The following is an 18,893-nucleotide window of genomic DNA, read 5'->3' as shown; positions in this document are numbered from 1 at the left end:
GTAGGCGTCTCCTCCGAAAATTTTTGCTCAATTTCAAATTCTGTTGCAAATTTGGAAAAGCAACTGGGCAGACGTACAAATGGACAGACGCACAGACGGACTTGTTTTGGTGCATTCCTAATTGGATCTGGTCAAGACTTCGTAAAATTTATGGGGCTTTCGAAGTTTCCTTCTACGCGTTATAAAGTTATTAAGAAAATTAAACTTTGATACACTATAATGGTGACTAGGCGCGCCCATCTTTTTACGCAAATGCTAAAGCGTCGCCATAGAATACGCTATAATTTATGAGTGAGCAATCAGCCAAAAAAACAATTTTTCGTTCCCTTTGAAAAACATTCAGAGGCATTCTCAGTTTACGACATTACAGAGAGACAAACGGACGTACGTCAATCAATTTAGGATTTGATGCTAATTGAGAATATATAAGCTTTGTGAGGTCTCTGATACTTGCTTGTGGGCGTTGCAATATGTTGATAATATGAACACCTCATCCCTTCGTTAATGGGTATAAAAAGGATTTAGTTTTAAAGCGCTTTGCCAAAAATATATTATCAAGTGAATGAAATAAAAGAATAACTATCGAATAATTTGTTTAGCTCGCGTAAATCGTAAAGAAGTAACTGTTAACCATTTAAAGTTAATTAAACGCAGCTTTTCTGATTGTTAGAGCAAAAGTGTAATCATCTGTCATCGAGAAAATACTTGTCAAAAAAGCTACTCATAGCAAAATGTTAAATGAAATATATGAAGAAAAGATAAATAAACAGAAAATCACGTTAAAAAGAATTTCAAAGAAAAGCTAAAAAGCAACTGAAGTTAAATAATGAAAAGCTCTCCAGGTTGCAAACAGATAAGAAGTCAAGAGAGAGATTTTCATTTTAAATAACTGGTTGGTTTGGTAGTTGGTTAGTTAGTTAGTGTGTGAATAGTTAGTTATATATTGGTTGGTGGCGGACGGTCTCTTCGCAACCAACGTGTATAGCTTTACTCAGAAATTTAACGACTTTAAGCTCGTGCGGTTGGTCTCACTAACGGAACGGTAACCTGTTGATTTATACATTATTTGGTGCTACGGTTAAACGATCAGTTTTAATGCCTTTGTATGCCCGCATGTGCATGTGTATTTGTGTATCTGTGTTAATTTATAAATGGTGACAAGTAAACTAACGTTGACCGCGCCTAAATTTCATAAAGCGTAGAATGAAAAAACCGAAATCTACGATTTTCATATAAAATTCTTGCAAATTATTAACAAAAATATAAAAAATATTGAAGAAAATTTCCTTAAAATTGATAGAAAACGAAAAAGTAAGAAACGATTCCTCTCTAAAGCAAAGGAATAAACGCAATAAATATTGAAATATGTAAGCTTAACAAAGTGAATGTGCCTGAGTAGTATGAGTAGGTGAGAATAAAGGCATGCATTAGTGTTAGTGGTAAATGCCAAGTTATAACTTTAATGCAATTGAGTCTAGTCAGGCTGTATGGCTGTTTGACGACGATGGTGACTGAAAGAGCCATAGTTCGAGAGGAGACTACACCAACAACACCAGCCAACCACATACAATAAAAAAATAAAAAAAGAAAAAAAAAATACTTAAGTATAATGCTATGCTAGTAGTATGGCTCCGTGAATACAGAGCAATGGCAAAAGAGTTATCTAAAAACATAAGAGAACCATACAAAAATAATATTCTAAAGAACGATAATAATAATAAAATAAGATAATAATTATAAAAATAATTTGTGAATAATAAAAAAAAAAAAAATAAATAAATAAATTTTGTAATAAAAACTTGATTTATTTATTTAGTTTTTTGTTATTTTATTTTAAATATAACGCTTTGTTGCACAAACAGAACAATTTGCGCTCATTTTATTGTTGTTTTTGCTGTTGTTTCATTTTTAAATTGATTTCGGTGTTATTCTCTCAACCGTGAGATGTTGTATTTTTTCAATGATTAGCTTAATGTTATCTTACCGTGAGCATGTGCGTGTTTGCCTGTGTGTGTGTGTGTGTGTGCGTGTTTATGCGTATGAGTTAAGCTTAATTTTGTGGCCAATAACCCAAGCGAGTATATGCTCTAGAGTAAGAGAATTTAAATGCTTGCCTGCACATAATAATAAACGTTAAACAACAGCCGCTTTGTTTCGATTGTTTTTATTTTTTGCGGCCGCCTTATGATGCTGTCACGCTGTTGCAATTTCATATATATATCTATACATATATATATATATATATGTATATGTGAATGTATATGGCTGATTATGTACCTGCCTGTAGTAACAACAATAACATGTTGCACTATATGTCGTCGGCGTAATAAATTGATCTTGATCTTATGATTATCTGCTTGTACGCTCCAAATAAGTAATGACAGTGTATTTATAATTACGTGGCGAAGTAAAGCATGCATTTTCAATTGCTCAAGCTAATGCCGAACGTTCTTAAGTTGAAATGTGTGTTTAAATTGATACCGCCTCAAAGATGATGGGTGACTCATGGGTGTTCCGTTGTTTTCTCGTTAAATGTCAGTGTGATTAGTGATTTCATTAAAAAGTTAACCTTGATTGAGAATCATTTAAAACGAATTTATAGCGAATAAATGAAAACTTTTTTTTTTTGTTTAAAACGATAATAGCCTTGATTTCTAATGCTCATCTTAATTTAGTGCAAGCATTTATTCTCTATGCGTTAAATAATAGTAACAATTGTACGACTTTGCGAAAACCTCAGGCATCCTGTTTAAAAATTGAAGCATCTTTATTGATAATCATCTTTAAAAATCAAAAAAAAAAAAAAAAAAAAGAAAAGAACTCAGCGCTTGTCTTCGATTAAAAAAGGTCCCGCCTTGCTCATTCAACGCTTATTTCACGATCAATGATCTTCACGATTTCGATTAGGATACCAAGATTACTTAACATTACAACGTTTAGAGTAAATAATATACAGAACATTAAAAGAATGTATGTATGTGTTTCCCTCCCTTCCTGATTTCTTGTTTTCAACGTACAGGGCGCAATTTTTGAGATAGTTTGATCAAATTTGGTACAAAGGCATGTCTTAGCCCAAGGAAGAACGCTATCGGGAGCGGTCCGCTTTCTCGATCACTTCCCATATAACGCCTTATTTTGAAAAGTTCTATGAATAATTGCATTAAACGGAGTGGTGCAGGGTATTTAATAGTAGAACATGATCCACTACAATGCTTTCATTTATTTTTGCTTAGTTTACAAAATTTAAAATTCATAAACTTTAGAAAAACAATGGTGTGTTTTAGCAGCTATTCATCGCTTTCTTTCAATTGTAAAAAAAGAGTAAAAAAGCTTCGAAAATGAAACGAGATTGTGCAAAGCTCGGAACGAAGAACTGAAATATTACGCTTGATCCCAGTATCAACTGCCAAAATTAGGGATTAGTGGTTGTTTTTTTTTCAGATATGCACCTTCCTCTCTTGCTCTCTCTCTCTCTCACTCTCTCTAGACCTTTTATTGAGGCATCTCCTGCAATTCTTTCCCTTTCGGATATTGGCCATTTGCTTCAGATCTAATTCTGAAGTGAAAACACTTTGGCCTTTAACGGCATTGCATTGTCTTCGTTGAAAATTCTGTAGGACACATAACCCTAACGCAATAACAAACTATCGAAAGCAATGAACAAGCTCAGCGTTACACTTAAATCAAATTTACAGGTATTCAGAAAAATAGGTCAAACTCAGAGCCATTACCATAATCTCTTTTCTTCTCTCAAAGTGTTAGTGAATTTTTAAAAATCGCTCTCCTTCAGCTCATTAATATTCCGAAAACATTTTTACCATTGCAGCAAACATACAAAATATCTAAACTCATCTAATACATACGAGTTAACTGTTAACACAACACAACAACGAATTTTAAACCCTTTTAGGGCCCATAGAGTAAAAGCGACAACGGAAATATTCTTTTCTTGCTTTAAATAAGAAGCGAAACTTTCTGAAGTTCATTCATGTTAGTTAGTTAATATTGATTGCCCTTATTGTTGTTGTCGTATTGCTAAACAAACGTCGTCGTGCGTGGTTTTTTGTACTTCTCTACATATTATCGCTTTTATGTCTTGTTATCGTCATAACAGTATACAACTACAAACACACGTCTTGACGAAGCCAAGGAAATAATGCAACCATAAAGTTCTCTAGCGAGTGTTAGTCTCAGTTGTATCTAACGGTTGTTTGCGTACAGGCGACGAGTTTCTAGTCTTATAAAAGGTACAAAGTGTGCTTTATAAGAAAAAAAAAAAAAAGGAAAAAGCATTTTTCACTTTTTTTAAGTGATATAAAAAAAAACAAGTTTCCATTGTTAAATGGATGTGCGCGTGTGTGTGTGTGTGTGTGTGTGTGTGTGTGTGTAAGACTTTCCACTACCGTGTTTATTTGTTAATTTTTGTTGATAACTTTATCCAGCTGATAAGTGACGACATACAACTGAAAAAAGAAACCAAAAATAAAAAAATTTATGTATAAAAATGAATTTAAAAATTATTACAACACCGATGCCTTCAATAAGTGCTTTACTTTTACAACTATGTTTAATTGAGTAGAAATTTAAGAAAAATTTTAGAAAATAAAGAAATATTTTCACGTGCAAAAATAACCAAAAGTGTTCTTCTATAACGACATGACGCCTAAATGTCTACTTAAGCAACGATTCCTTATCCTTATATTCGCCTTAAGATGCATTTACGGAAATGCGAAATCTTATAACAACAACAAATTATATGAATCCGTTGACTACTCTGACAGTTTAAATAATATCGACCCAGATTTTCATGCCAATATGCTGGCGGCAGCAACGACGACAGCAACGATTTCAACTCATAACGATCCACACCGCCCACTACTGCCACAAACAACGCCATTATCATCATCATCAACGTCATCATCACCATCAACATCGTTATTGTCGTCGCATTCGGGCACCCTGTTGGAAGGTGGAAGTATAACCAGCGACCGTATATTACGTTACAGTGAAAGTCCTTATCGGGTTAATGAACACATAATTATACAAAAGGGTGCCAAACTGACAATAGAACCGGGTGTAACAATTGAATTCGCTCCAAATGTTGGCATAACGGTACGCGGTGTACTTCAGGCGGTGGTAAGCATTATTTTTAGTATTTTTGTGAATCTTAACTATGTACATGTATATGTATATGTCCAAGTGTGTGTAGATATGCATTGTGAATGACACAATTTTTCGTACCCAGATATCACTTTACAAGCAATGATTCATTGTTTCTTTCATCTAGTAATGTGTGTAATATATGTGAAGGCATAAACATATTTACATGAACACAGGTTAAAGAAACTCAGCTCACCTGCTATTCAACTTTATTTATCTGTCAAGTAATACCACTTAACGCAATCGAAAACTGAGAGACAATTAGAAAAAAAATCGAAAAGGTAATAAAACTACAATGGTTTTGCTTAATAAAGCTATTGGCATCAAATCATTTATGAGAGACTGCGTACCCTACATTAAATTTAAGATCATCTGTTTTTCTTATATTTTGTATACGCATCGCTCACAAGGGATGTCACCTATATCTGCAACAGGGTGATTGTCAGAAAGAATTGGGGGCAGAGAGATAGGAAATGTTTGCAGCGTGGGAGGAGTACCTCCTATAACTATGACAATACACTAAGCCTTATTAAGGTACGGTCTATCGTACTGGAAATTGAATCCATGTATGCCGACTTCATATTCGTGCTTGTTAACTGCTTGACAGTTATTTGATATCACAATATTGTTAAACAAAGCAGAATAATCTTTAAAGGCTAAGAAAGAAAAATGTCCGCCTTGAGAGGACTTTGCCATTCATTAAATGCAATAACGTTATATATATTCGGCAAGAAATTTATATTCGCCTTAAGGCGTTTGTGTTTATTTGTCGCCAACCACATTAACTACTAGAACTAGCAATATTTTATCAAAACTGCGTAACAGCTTATTAACTTTGGACCTGTTAGCCGGTCACTCAAGCACTTACCGTCTGAAACTAGATGCGAAATATTTAATTATATGTAGGCGAGCTTTTGTAGTGACCTCGATAAGGTACTTCTAGGTATCGTTGGCAGCAAGTTTCAGATCAAAATCTTTTTTAGGTTGTCAAGGCCTCGCCTTGAGGTGACATAACATCATGACCCGTGTCACCGGGCTGATGCTACAGCATAATACCCATTTAAAATTGGAGAAGTGATAGCGCTTAAGGCGCGCAATATTACGCATTAATATTCACCTCATATGCTATCGAGCAAAGGCAAAAAACTTTTCGTATAATCTTAATAATAAAAACAGCTCGTCAATGATCGTTATGAAACTTGATTGAAAATTCTAAGAATGAAATATAATAACTTCGCAGGCATCTATTAACCTGGGACCTTAATATAAACTGAGATTAAAAATGCACAGGTGAAGCTATTATTTTCTTTAAATGATCTCTCACTTGGAAAATATCCGCTACATGTGTCCGGAAGAGAATACCGGTTGTGAAGTGGAAGTCATAGGGAAATGAACATTTGACTTGAACGTAATAAAAGGTAGGTAAAGTTAATACGCTGTTAATATCACATATAAAAGGTCTTTTAACTTCTACGCACTATCTTCCCATATATGAATACAAATTTTCCATTTAAACATGCGGACATACATTAATCGCTTATATGTATTCTATTAATATAAAAGAAACAATTCCATAATTATTTGCTACCGTGAGAGTTGATCGAACAAGAAAGCTAACAAGCCATCCCTTTCTCGGTTATGTATGCGAATAAAATAAGAATTTTGCTGTAATCGTATATGCTAATGGTAGTCTTATGTTTCGAATCTTGTTTTCCTGTAAACAAATGCTTGCAACGACCACAAATGAATACACATAATGACTAACATCGACTGGCCTCTGAAGTGAAACGCAACAATTCTGCGGAAGCAGCCGGTCATTGCTTGTCGATGTGCATGTAATTGTTCAGTTACAATGCATAACTTTATGGTCTGGACATTGTACAGTAATAAGCAAGCACGCTAAACGATAAAGAAAAAAAAGCGACATAAACTTGCATGATTATCGTTAATTATAGCACCAAAGTAAAGATCAAAAGATCTTTTAAGAAATCTCATCAAATATGTCTCGTTTCAAACGAACTTCCATATAGTACGAGAGAGAAAGCATTCTCTATGAAGATGACTAATAAGCGAACCCCTCATTCATTGAAGACGTACAAGTTTACATAATTTGAGACATTTTGAGGGCATTAGGTTAAAATAGGTTAATTGATGAGTTTGAGTCGTAAGCAAATTCAATTCATTAACGCTTCTGCAGCAATTTACTCAAATTAAATAATCAATTCGTTTCATTGAACACAGGGCTTACCAACGCAACGCATTACTTTAACTGCTCAAGGTCACAACGAGGAATTGCCAGATCAAGAAGAACGCGGCGTGCGTCTGGTGGATGGACCAACTCCCATAAAAGGCAGATTACAAATTTTCCATAAGGGCAACTGGAGGGCGGTTTGCACCAATTCTAGAAAGTAAGGACATGTTTATTCGAAAGTGTGTTAATTAATTAACTCATAACTTTTATATTTTTGGTAGTTGGACGGCGGCTGACTATAACGTAGCTTGTCGGCAACTAGGTTTCTTAGGCGGCCGTTTCTGGAATTGGGTAGAGAGATCTGCTGGCCACGAAGCGCGTTTGCTCTATGAACATCCGAACTGTGAAGGTTCTGAAAAATCCCTTTTGAACTGTCAGTGGTCTACACGTCAACTAGGATCTGGAGTTTGTGATTATCATAGAGATATTGGCATACAATGTTTAGCTGTGCACGCTGCACCATTGTTACATTGGCGTGGTTTGTATTTTGAAAATTCACCGACAATCCATTCACTGGCAAAGGATAATATTTTGTACTTGACTAAATCGAAATCTACACTCAAATACGTGGATATAATACGAGCCGGCAATGGTGAAAATCAAGCCATTCAAGCGGCTTTAGAAACCATTGGCATACCCCCGATTACCCATCATGTGCAGATTAGCCATTCAGCTTATACCGGCTTTAATGTCACTAAGCCCTTTAGTGGATTTTTATTGCAAAATGTGACGGTGCGGAAGAGCAATGGCATCGGAGTATTTGTCAATTCGAGTCAGGGTTATGTTAAGCTCAGCGGCTGCAATATCATTGACAACGCCGGAGATGGTATTAAATATGTGACCCACGATTTAAGGGCGGAGGAACGGACCGATCGTTCATCAATTTACGAGTTTTGTACTCTACCCACTACGTCGGGTCAAACGTATCCGATTTCTATGTCTTTTACACAAAAATATTATGCGGGATCCGCTAAAGAATGCGGTAAATATTTTTTCACGAAACCTGGTTATTTGCTCACCGTCCAACTAGAACAATTTGTACTGCAAACAAACGAAACAGCTTTGGTGGAAATTTACGATGGAGCATCGGCAAATGATCATTTATTGTTCACTTGGCTGGCACGGAATTATACCAGGCCTCAAAGCGTAACCAGTACACGGGAAAAACTCTTTATCAGAATCAAGGCTGAAATGCGCGAGGAAATCGTGGGGTTTCTCCGAATCACTTCAGGTGAACACAGCGCTTATGATTTCCTAATCGAGGACTCCACTGTAGAAGACAACGCTGGACGTGGTATAGCTGTAGATAGTTTAAGATCTAGACTGCATGTACATAGCTCTTCAGTTTCGGGTAACCAGCATGTAGCTGGTCTTCATGTCACTAGCGGAGTAGGCGATGTTAATATCACCGAAAGTAATATAAGTTACAATCGTGGATCGGGCATAAATATAACTTATACCGGAGGAAATCGTAACATATCCCGTAGTTTTTTTAACTTCAACAAAGACTACGGTGTAGCTATATGGTTAAATGAAACGAGCGACCCGAATCGTAAAGAATACATTCCATTTAATCAGACCACTGTCGTTGAATACTCTTACCTCAGTTCAAATGTGGAAATAGGAATATTGCACGGTAATTTTTGTGGTCCTATATGGGTTAATATAACGGGTAATTCTTTCAATAACTCGTTTGATAATGATATTCGCATCGAAAGCTGTTGGCGACCGCTCACCGAAATTGTTAGCGAGCCTAACCTTCACTTACAAGTTGGACACAACGTGTTCGAGTATAGTCAGCAAAATTCTATTTACCTGAGTCCTGCTTTAAATCTGCAGGGACGTATTGAATTCAATCATTTTCATTACGGATTTTACGGCTGCATATACATACGTAACGACTTCATTCAGTCAGAGTTCAATTTTATGCCAGTGCGTTTATTGCTACAAAGTAATTATTTTATTAGAAATCGTGGCGTGCACGTGGTGTCACTTGGTCTTTCTCCCTACAGCCGTCGAGACTTACAATCTTTACTGTTCACCCGTAATTTTATTCGGGATAATAAAATTACTGAATTTTTTGGTCCCGTCGTCGAAGGAAGTGAAGGCAATGATGGTGCCGGCCGACTTAATCCTCGTTGTCGGATAGCTGCTGCGGTAGTGGTCTCTTCCAGTAACGTTGATATTTACCGCAATATATTACACAATCTGGATTCGACTTATGAAATCGGTTCCCAATTAAGTGATCAAAGTCAATCAATAAATGCCACCTATAACTGGTTGGGATACACTGACGAAACCAAAATTTATGGTCGTCTGTTTCATCGTAACGATCGTTATAATTTGGCAAAAATCGAATATATTCCTTATCTATTACACAATTCAAATCCGGGTTCTACCACTGTTATATCAATATCCACGTTTGTACCTCGCTTTTACACCGAAGGCTCTGCTTATATAGGTGGTGAAGTAGATGGCCAAGAAATGATTCCCGTTGGAACTTATACAGTAAATAAAGATATTAATATAAGGCCGGGTGGAAAACTGATTTTACAACCAGGCGTAACTTTACAGTTTGAGCCAAGTGTCGGTATGATGGTTGCCGGAAAATTGGAAGCACGTGGCAGACGACCTGATGACATACTCTTGACACTTAAGCGGAAAACGATTATAGCTATGGATGTGGACTCTTCAACAAATCATGAAAATATCGATATCGAGGTGCTCGATATGGAGACTGAATCGGTGTCAGTTGTTGAAAATGGGCCACCTAAAATTCCAGTTAGATTGTTAGGCGGGGCAGGGCCTTATGAAGGTCGTTTGCAATTGTTTTTAAACGGCCGATGGGGCACTGTTTGCGATTACGGTTGGACGGAAGTGAACGCTGCCTTAGTGTGCCATCACTTGGGCTACACTCTTAATCCAAAAGATTGGCGCTTAATGCGCTCTCAAATACCTTCAATGGGCACCACAGAGGATGTAATTGTATCAAACGTTCGTTGCACAGACCACGATCGCGACATAACGAAATGCAAAGCCGAGCATTTACTGAAAGGAGACTTTGAAAATTCATGCACTCACAACAATGATGTGGGTATACGTTGTTACCAAGGCGCTTGGGCTGGAATACGATTTAGCATGTTAGCAGAGCGAGCTGACTTGCAATATGTTACTATAGAGAAAGCGGGATTGTTTGACTATACTACCAACTCTTTTAAGCCAGCCTTGCAGATGGATTTTGCTCGTCATAACTTGGAAAATGTACGCATTGTCGATAATCTGGACGATGGCCTCGGGGCAATATACGCTGACATTTATGGTGGCAAATCGATAAATAACATTAAAAACTCAGAATTTGTAGGCAATCGTGGCAGTGGCATTAGTTTGAAACAATTGGACTTCAAAATTCAAGGCAGCATTATCAAAAACAATGGAGAAAGTGGGATAACTCACGATCCTGTCGTGCCGGCCATTGATCAATGGGAAATGGGTGGTTGGTTTAAAATGGCGGTCGATTTCAATCCATTCGAAAGTAATTATGAACCCTACACGTTGCCACAGGATAGCGGCAATATTCAATTGGGGACGTGGGAAAGTAAATACATTAGAACCGATGCTGTGGTGGGCGAAAATATTAATAGAAAAGTTCACATACGCTGTCCGGCAGGCTATGTGTTGGGCATACAGTTACTGAACCCAATAGCAATTCACTCAAGTGAAAGTTTATTGATTTGGAATTCTCCAGTTGAAAATCAAAGAATGGAAGCGTGGGATGTTAAGAGAGATCTTAATGCTTTTCCTGCGACCAGTAGCAGCTATGGGATTATAATACAATATGAAAGCGGTTCTAATGCCTTGGGAGGTAGTGTACTTATGTTAACTACGGTTACGGCTCCGGTGCAAAATCTGCGCAACAGAGTAATACGTGGTCCCGTTCCTTCTCTGCATATACGCTCGACAAAAATACAGAAAAATCTTAGAGGTATTACTGCTTACTATTACAATCGTTATCGAGGCGATAATGCGGAATATTATCTACGCAAAGCCAATGAATCCATGAAAATTGTAAATAGTGAAATAAGCGGCAATCGCATGGAAGCGATTCTCATTAAGTCCCCCTTTTGGGATGTTACTAGCAGCAACCTATCTGAAATCACTTTACACGTTAACAGTTCCATCATTACTCAAAATGGTTATGGCGTAAGGCACATTTCGAAAGACCTAAGATCATCGAATAATTTGTTTCATTATGTCCTGCAAGATACTACGGTGGAGGATAACCGATATGGCGGCTTCCAGGTAGCCCTTCCTTACGTCTGGCAATACAATGAAAATTTTACCCATAGTATTCATTTCGGGAACAGCACCTGGCAACGTAATCGAGATTTTCAAATCGACGTCAGCGGTCATTACGCTGAATTCAATATAACCGCTAACGACTTTATTAGCAATCAAAGTCCGCGCAGCCTAATATCCGTGAGCGGCATGGAAAAGAGAATTAAATTCAATTATAATCGCTTCGAGCAAAACAATGCGAAATTTCTAATGGAATTTAAAGCGGATAGTCTAAGCGAACGTTTAGGCGAAGTGCAGGCTCTAATAGAATTTAATACTTTGAAAAATAATAATAATTATGATTCGCTTCCCCATATACCGCATTTAATTAGTGCTCGTAAATTAGCTGCCCCAAATCGATCACCAACGGCTGTGATTCGAATCGATGGCATACAAAATGTTAAACTTTATCGTAACTTGATTAGTCAAAATTTGTTCAAATACAATCTGGTGGCAGGTCTAAAGTCTGCAAATTTGAATAATTTCTGTTATGCTACGGAAAACTGGTGGGGAACAACGGATGCGCAGCAGATCGAATCGAAGATATTTGATTTTGACAATTGGAATGATCATGCGGACGTTGTGTATCAGCCTTTTCTCATAGAAGAGAGTTTTGATGCTAGTATTTCTTTGTTAAGCGAAAACACACAACCTATGGATATAAGATCCTGGAGGGGAGGACGGGTCTTTAAAGATTTAGTTTTAAGAAAACGGCCTAAGCCTTATATCATAGAAAACGATATAACGGTTATGCCCGAGGCCACTTTGACCATACAACATGGCGTGCAAATGGAGTTTAAAGCAAGCATAGGATTGCTTGTTTTAGGCACACTGAATGCGATTGGTTATCGGGAATCTCCGATTATCATGAGAGCACACAAAAATGCTACTCATGAGCAATATTCCGTTATCAATAAACGTTCGATACAAAATTTCAGTGATATTCAAACTTATGATTTCATACGCTTATGTACGAGTAGTCAAAATTGCAGTTCTATCGTGAATCCGTTGCATGAAGTTAATCAAGGCTTTTTAGAATATTTTAATCACACTACTCTACAATGGATTCCCATCTGCGATAATCGTTTCACTGAACGTAATGCGCAAGTAGTTTGCCGTGAACTAGGTTATGATCCTCTAAATGTTTATTACGCCCATGATCGCCGTGTAGAATTTCATACAAATTCTTTGTCTCGAATATGGACTTGGGTACAACCGTTGGAGTGTAGAGGCGACGAGACCCGCTTATCGGAATGTGAAGAACGTCTAAATGGTCAAGTGTACGGTCATCGCCATGAATGTTCTTGGGATGACATGTTTGTATTTGTCAGTTGTTCTGGTACACCCGAAGATGAAGTCTATTGGGGAGGCGTGCGATTTGCCAATTCCGAATTTGAAGCCAATCAATACGAGCACCGTTATCATGATATCCACACTCACGGGGTACAAAAGAATAAAGAGAGCCGATTAGAGTTCGTGAAGATCGAAGACGCTGGCATTTTACACAACCAAAAATCGGCCGCCTTACAAGCGATTTACAAGACCCCTTCAATTTTGGCTGCCATTATTACTAACTCAGCGAATCATGGTGTAAATTTCATAGCTCCCAATGGTGTGATTAGCTTGAACTACTTGAATATAACCCGAACTTTAGGCACTGGCATTAGTGTACTCTCTTTAACGGGTGAAGGGCGCGAAAGTGACGAATCTAGTTTCACGCCATTGAAAAATTTAGATATACCCTATCAACTATTCTCTCTGATTGACATCTGCGATCCACAAAAGAATATAATAGTAGAAGAAAGAGTTCTTGTTTACTATAAATATGCAAATAATCCAATAAATTGTGTCAAAGTTTTCACGGCTGCTTTCCGAGCAAAACCAATAGGTTTTCGTTTATTACAATCCAATCTATTCAATCATACCAAATTATATGGACGTATGGACGCTATAAGACTTTACGATGGTGATGTTTATAACGTGTCATCAACTTTCTTGGGACAAATTGAATCGGATACTGCCAACCAGAAGTTATTCTTTAAAACACAAGGGCCATCCTTAAGTGTTCACCTAACTGCCAGTGGCGCTCCTGAATATCATGGGTTTATCGCCGAAGTGGTTACGGTACCAATATCGACAATTGGGCAATGTAAGACGATCTATTTTCCATGCAATGTTAATTAAAAGAAATGAATTTTTACAAATTTTTACTAATTATAGATCGCGACTCTTTGCATAACATTTCCTATACACATATCAGCGGAGCTGTTAAGGGTGCTTTCATGTACGCCTCGGCTGGTGAAGTAACGCCGACTTTGACTTTAACCTCAAATCGCATAGAAGACAATTGCAAGCAATTGTACGGTAATTTCTCCACTTGTAGCTCAGCTTTAAACATCGACGTACAAAACATGCATTCATTTTATTTTATGGTAAATGTTTTCATTTGCTTTAATACCGAAATTTTCACAAACACACGAAATATGAAATCTTTTGCAGAACAATTTGGTAACGAATAACCAAGGCGGTTTAAAATTGCGAGCTGATTCTCGCGGTTCGGCTACCTCGCTGCGGGGCTTCATACACCACAATCTGATTTTCAGAAATCATAATCGTCCTGCTATGTTCCTAGAGGGAAGACAATCTTCTCCTTACCAAGAGGTAGAAATATACCGAAATTACTTTGCCCAAAATGAAGCGGGCTACGAAGACGTTATACGCCTACGACAAGTGGTATCAAATTTTAGCTACAACTATGTCCACAGCAATACGGGAGGCCGTATTATGGAAATTTCCGGATTTGAAAAAGTACGGTTACCTATCTATCAGAGTACGGTACATAATGGATTTTATGGGTGAGAGGTGGTCTCACGTTCAAAATGTCAACTAAAAATAATCTAAAAAACTCATTTCACTCTTCTCTAGTAATGTAGCTACCAGTTGGTTGGGACGCGCTACAATAGTTGCTGGGACCGCAGGACAGCAATATGTGGATAATATCTTTGAAAATCCAGAGAATGATTATGAAATTATCACCGTTAACAGTTCCATGTAAATATTCGTAAATAAATTAAAGTTCACTTCTGTTTCCTTTGCTTTTAACTTTCTTTACCTTTCTTTCCAATAACCAAATCTCTTGCATGCCTTTCCCTACAATATGTAGCTTGAGCTTTGACTATAGAAACAGGTAAACTGTCATATAAATTGATTTCCTTTTAATTAATTCCAATAAAATAATTTTACAGTACCATCGAGTTATGGCGTTCGAGGATAGATGCCCGTCATAATTACTGGAGTTATAATAACAGTATTTCGGTACAGTCGCGCATTAAAGACAAATCAGGTAAGCTATGATTGATGTCAGAAGTTTATAAAACTTACTGTTTTCATTATTTCAGACGATCCTTTATTGCTTGAGGTTCAGGCAGTTCCATTTCAAATGAATAACCAGTCCATATTGGACGGTAAATGCCCGCCAGGTTGGAGTTTAGTACACGACACCTGTTTCATTTATATGGGAGTGCCTATGAATTTCCTCGAAGCTAAAAGCTTTTGCAGATCGGAAAACTCATCTATGCCCTTTATAAGAACCGACAGTTCTACGTTGTGGGCGTATTTACAAACCCAAATGGCTCATATGAGGCAAGAAGAAAATTCCCAAGAAATTAAATTAAAGATTTTATTGTGACATTTATGCGTCCTTAGATATCCGGAAAAAGTTTGGATTCAAGATTTCAATTACATAGATCGGTGTACCAGTTTTGCCTATGCTGAAATATTAGTGGAAAATTGTGACAATGAAATGGGTTTTATATGCGAAATAGATCCCAAAGTAAGACGCTGATTAGCAAATCTTCTTAAATTCGTTGATATCAAAATCGTTTCTCTCAGGTTGTTATTGATCCTTTATCGTGGCGTGCTGATATCTTTGCCGTAAGCATTATATCGGCATTTATTTTGGCTGTCGTCCTCCTAGTATTAGTAGCCGTTTGCTGGTATGCCAAATCAAAGCATCGTCATGTACAACGTTTGCAACGACGCAACAGTATACGACAGAGTCTGCGCAGTTTAAATAGCATTGATGCTCAAGGTTCACTAAGGAGGCGAAATTTTGTATGAGTTTATTTTACTTTCTTTAATTTTTTTCTGTTTCTCGATTCCTTCATTTAAATTTTTTTGATCCTCCTTTTAAAACACTTTTAGCATGTTTCCAGCTCTACGGGCACGCTAACGAAAGCTATGACCCAAGATTATAATATTATGGGAACTGATGGATCTTTTGAATCTATTGATAAAAGTGTTTTAAGTTCCGAGGCGAGTTTTGAACCGTATGAAAATCATCGAAAACCATCAGAGAAAAACGAATACTATTCACCTCAAAAGTTAACTAATATGAATGAATATGTCACTAGTACTAAGACTGCATCTACAACATCGGCTACTCCTCAACGAATAGCTACAATTGGTTCAGCTTCCAGAGCGAGCGCTAGTCGTGGGAGGGCAGCTGTTGCTGCCTGGTCTGAGCATCGTCCTAATGAATTTGAATTGTCTTATCGCAATGAAGGCTTCAGAGATAATTCCACTTACTCAGGTACTCGCAATAATTCAGTGAGCACCAGTATAGCTGAGGACACGCCAATTATACATCAAACTGATGTCGAAGAGAGCAGTGGTTCCGATTATTATGGCAATGCTAGTACATTGCCTTTACGTCACGAAACCAACGACAGCTTAGCCTTCCTAACCCAACTGAAACGTAATGTAACACCTGACTCTTTAGGACAGGATAAGGCTACGACAACATTTCTTCCCCCATCTTCGACGGTAAAAAGACCGTCTTTTCTAAGCAATGATTCTCATGCGGAGAGTTTGACTTACGAACAAAAAATTGATAATTTAAATTTTAGTTCTTTTGCCGAATTGCGTAGTCAACCCAATAAAAGTTTACAAAGTGTAGATATCCGACGACCCGACTCATATTTAACTGCCGTGACGGCTAACCGTCTATCCGGCCGTCCCTCCAATCTGTCGCAGAGCAACGCAGCTCAGTTAGAAGCACAAATATCTTCTTCTATATTTAGTAGAAGACCGAAAACGGTGTATGAAAATAGTGAAGGCGGCGACACTGTTACCGCCTTAAAACCTTCTGAACGTCAATCTACTTATCATCAACGATCACGTTCAGAAGTTTTGTTAGAGACTGATCTTGATTTGGATAATACCCAACCCATAGACGCGAATGGGCGATGCCATAGTCAACCCTTAGAGACTTCCATGTAACAGGTTGTCAGAACAATGATATTTCATTTTGAAGCGATGATCTCTTTTTTGTACGTGTGTTTGACTGCACACATGGGCAAACGAACGATTAGTTGTGAAGTCTCTTCATCAATGAGATTATGTCAAGTCCTTGCAATCACTTTGCCACTTCTTTGTTTTTTCATTCTTTGTTTTGTTGTAGAATTTAATTTTTTTTTTTTTTTTAATTTGGGTTTCAATTTCATCGAGATTGTAGTATTATTAGCTAAACAATTCCATCCATTTTAGTTTTGTAAGTTTTTTTGTTTTTAATTAATTTATGAAATTATAGCTTTTAGCCAATTAACCTAAGATTGTATATATATAAATTATCGTATAAGTTTGTATGTAAACTTTATTGTAAATAATGTTTAACTAAAGTAAATAAAAAGCAATTTGAACCTTATCTCTTCTTCTCTATCCCTTTCTCTTCCCGATCGCTATTGCTTAGGTGTGAACTGCTGTTGTCTTATCGTCGGTTAATTTTTTATTGAATGTCCCGTACAACGGCGGAATCTTGAGAATACGTATTGAGATTATGTTCTAAAAAAACGCTCACAATACGTTCTGATACCTATAACAAATACTTTTGTTTCTCCTTTCAAAAAATTCTGAGAATCTTCGTTTTCAAGCAATGGATTGGTTAAGGAGCTTTAAATAAATGCGACAACAAAAATTATAACTAATGAATAGCTGTAGTAATGCGGGGAAATCCTTCTAGTACCTGAAAATACATCTTTCAATCTTGTCATTAGTTCAATTGTAGAACAGTAGGATTTAATTTATAAAGTTGTGGACAAGTTTTCGTTGATGTACGAAGAGTATAAGTACCGTTAACGTCTGGACTATGCGTGCATCTTCGCAATGCTTTAATCCCAATTTCTGGACGTGATGACAAGTTCATGAGGATAATGTTATAATAAGCAAATCAAATATCACATAAGTAATAAATGGTTTCTTTAGTTGTTACAATAAACATGAGAAGTAGAAAAGTATTAATAATGAAAGTATTGTTCTAAGAGAAAGTTATTCTGTGCAAAATTTCGAAAATTTTCGATTTTCTGCGCTTTCCAATCCGTGACCACCCAACCACGCACGTTCAAATCTCAGTCAGGTAGAGCACACTCGCTCGCCGCAGTGTGTGCTCTATAAAGTCGGTAGAGGCATAACACTTACCGTTGTATACATATCTACTAGGCGGCGGTTACTCCATATCTCTTTCTCTTAGCCTACTTCTACCTGATCGTCATCGTATTACAGGTACGTTTAAAAATTTCTTATAAGGACTGTTTATTTGAAGAATTGACTCTGGTAATGTGGAAAAAAGGTGTTCGAGAAAGAAGCTGTGTTCATGAACTCATTTGTGTTAAGTAAAATTGATATGTAAAATGTAAATGCACAATAATTATAGCTTATGGCAAAAGAATTAAATTATTCCTCGTAGCTTTTAAGGCATAGGCGAGCATTTGAAAAGAACGCAGCAAATAAAAGAAAATATTTTAATAATTATTAAATAATTTAAAGTATCCAATTATAAATAAATAACGGGTAATATCGGCTTTGCGGTTTAAGATAGGACCTTTATCGTATACGTGCCAATGCCTCTTAAGCGTCGTTCTCTACAATTCGGCGAGGGTCTTTTAAAACATTGTAACTGGCCTCGGCCGATCCTTTAGTAGCTTACATCCTTTGCATTAGTACAATTATTTTTCGTGCTAAAATACGCAAAGTGATACCTTATTCCCACGTGAAGGCCTCAGAAGGTGTCGTTTCCAAAAAATAGACCTTCGTAGTCCTAATTAGTTACGGTTATCTTCTCTTATTTAAATTTACCATCAAATTACTATTG

At 37.0% G+C, this 18,893-nt stretch overlaps 1 protein-coding gene across 4 annotated transcripts; it reads left to right on the top strand.

Annotated features, from left to right (window-relative positions):
• The first annotated feature begins 993 nt into the window (after positions 1–993).
• Positions 994–17,189, top strand: LOC119633096 (protein bark beetle). 4 transcript variants are annotated; one of them, XM_038026321.1, is made up of 13 exons: positions 994–1,404; positions 4,443–5,136; positions 7,402–7,568; positions 7,633–13,895; positions 13,967–14,178; positions 14,246–14,601; positions 14,672–14,797; positions 14,910–14,933; positions 14,992–15,089; positions 15,145–15,388; positions 15,452–15,578; positions 15,638–15,859; positions 15,950–17,189. In XM_038026321.1, exons 2-13 carry the CDS (start codon positions 4,657–4,659, stop codon positions 17,024–17,026), a joined length of 9,396 nt encoding a protein of 3,131 aa, XP_037882249.1. In that variant the 5' UTR covers positions 994–1,404; positions 4,443–4,656; the 3' UTR covers positions 17,027–17,189. The 4 variants fall into 4 exon arrangements, with proteins under 4 accessions (XP_037882249.1, XP_037882246.1, XP_037882247.1 ...); XM_038026318.1 differs by having other exon boundaries at positions 994–1,408; XM_038026319.1 differs by lacking the exon at positions 994–1,404 and adding an exon at positions 3,204–4,247.
• Positions 17,190–18,893: the final 1,704 nt, after the last annotated feature.

The sequence above is a fragment of the Glossina fuscipes genome, unplaced genomic scaffold, assembly GCF_014805625.2.
Source record: "Glossina fuscipes isolate IAEA_lab_2018 unplaced genomic scaffold, Yale_Gfus_2 2, whole genome shotgun sequence".
NCBI lineage: Eukaryota > Metazoa > Arthropoda > Insecta > Diptera > Glossinidae > Glossina > Glossina fuscipes.
This window is presented reverse-complemented; position numbering and strand designations above follow the sequence as displayed.

Excerpts from the sequence above, each read along its gene's own strand:
- LOC119633096 (XM_038026321.1), top strand. The coding sequence starts at position 4,657 with ATGACGCCTAAATGTCTACTTAAGCAACGATTCCTTATCCTTATATTC. Across the intron at positions 14,179-14,245 it reads TGCATTCATTTTATTTTATG|AACAATTTGGTAACGAATAA; the intron begins GTAAATGTTTTC and ends AATCTTTTGCAG. Across the intron at positions 15,389-15,451 it reads ACCCAAATGGCTCATATGAG|ATATCCGGAAAAAGTTTGGA; the intron begins GCAAGAAGAAAA and ends ATGCGTCCTTAG.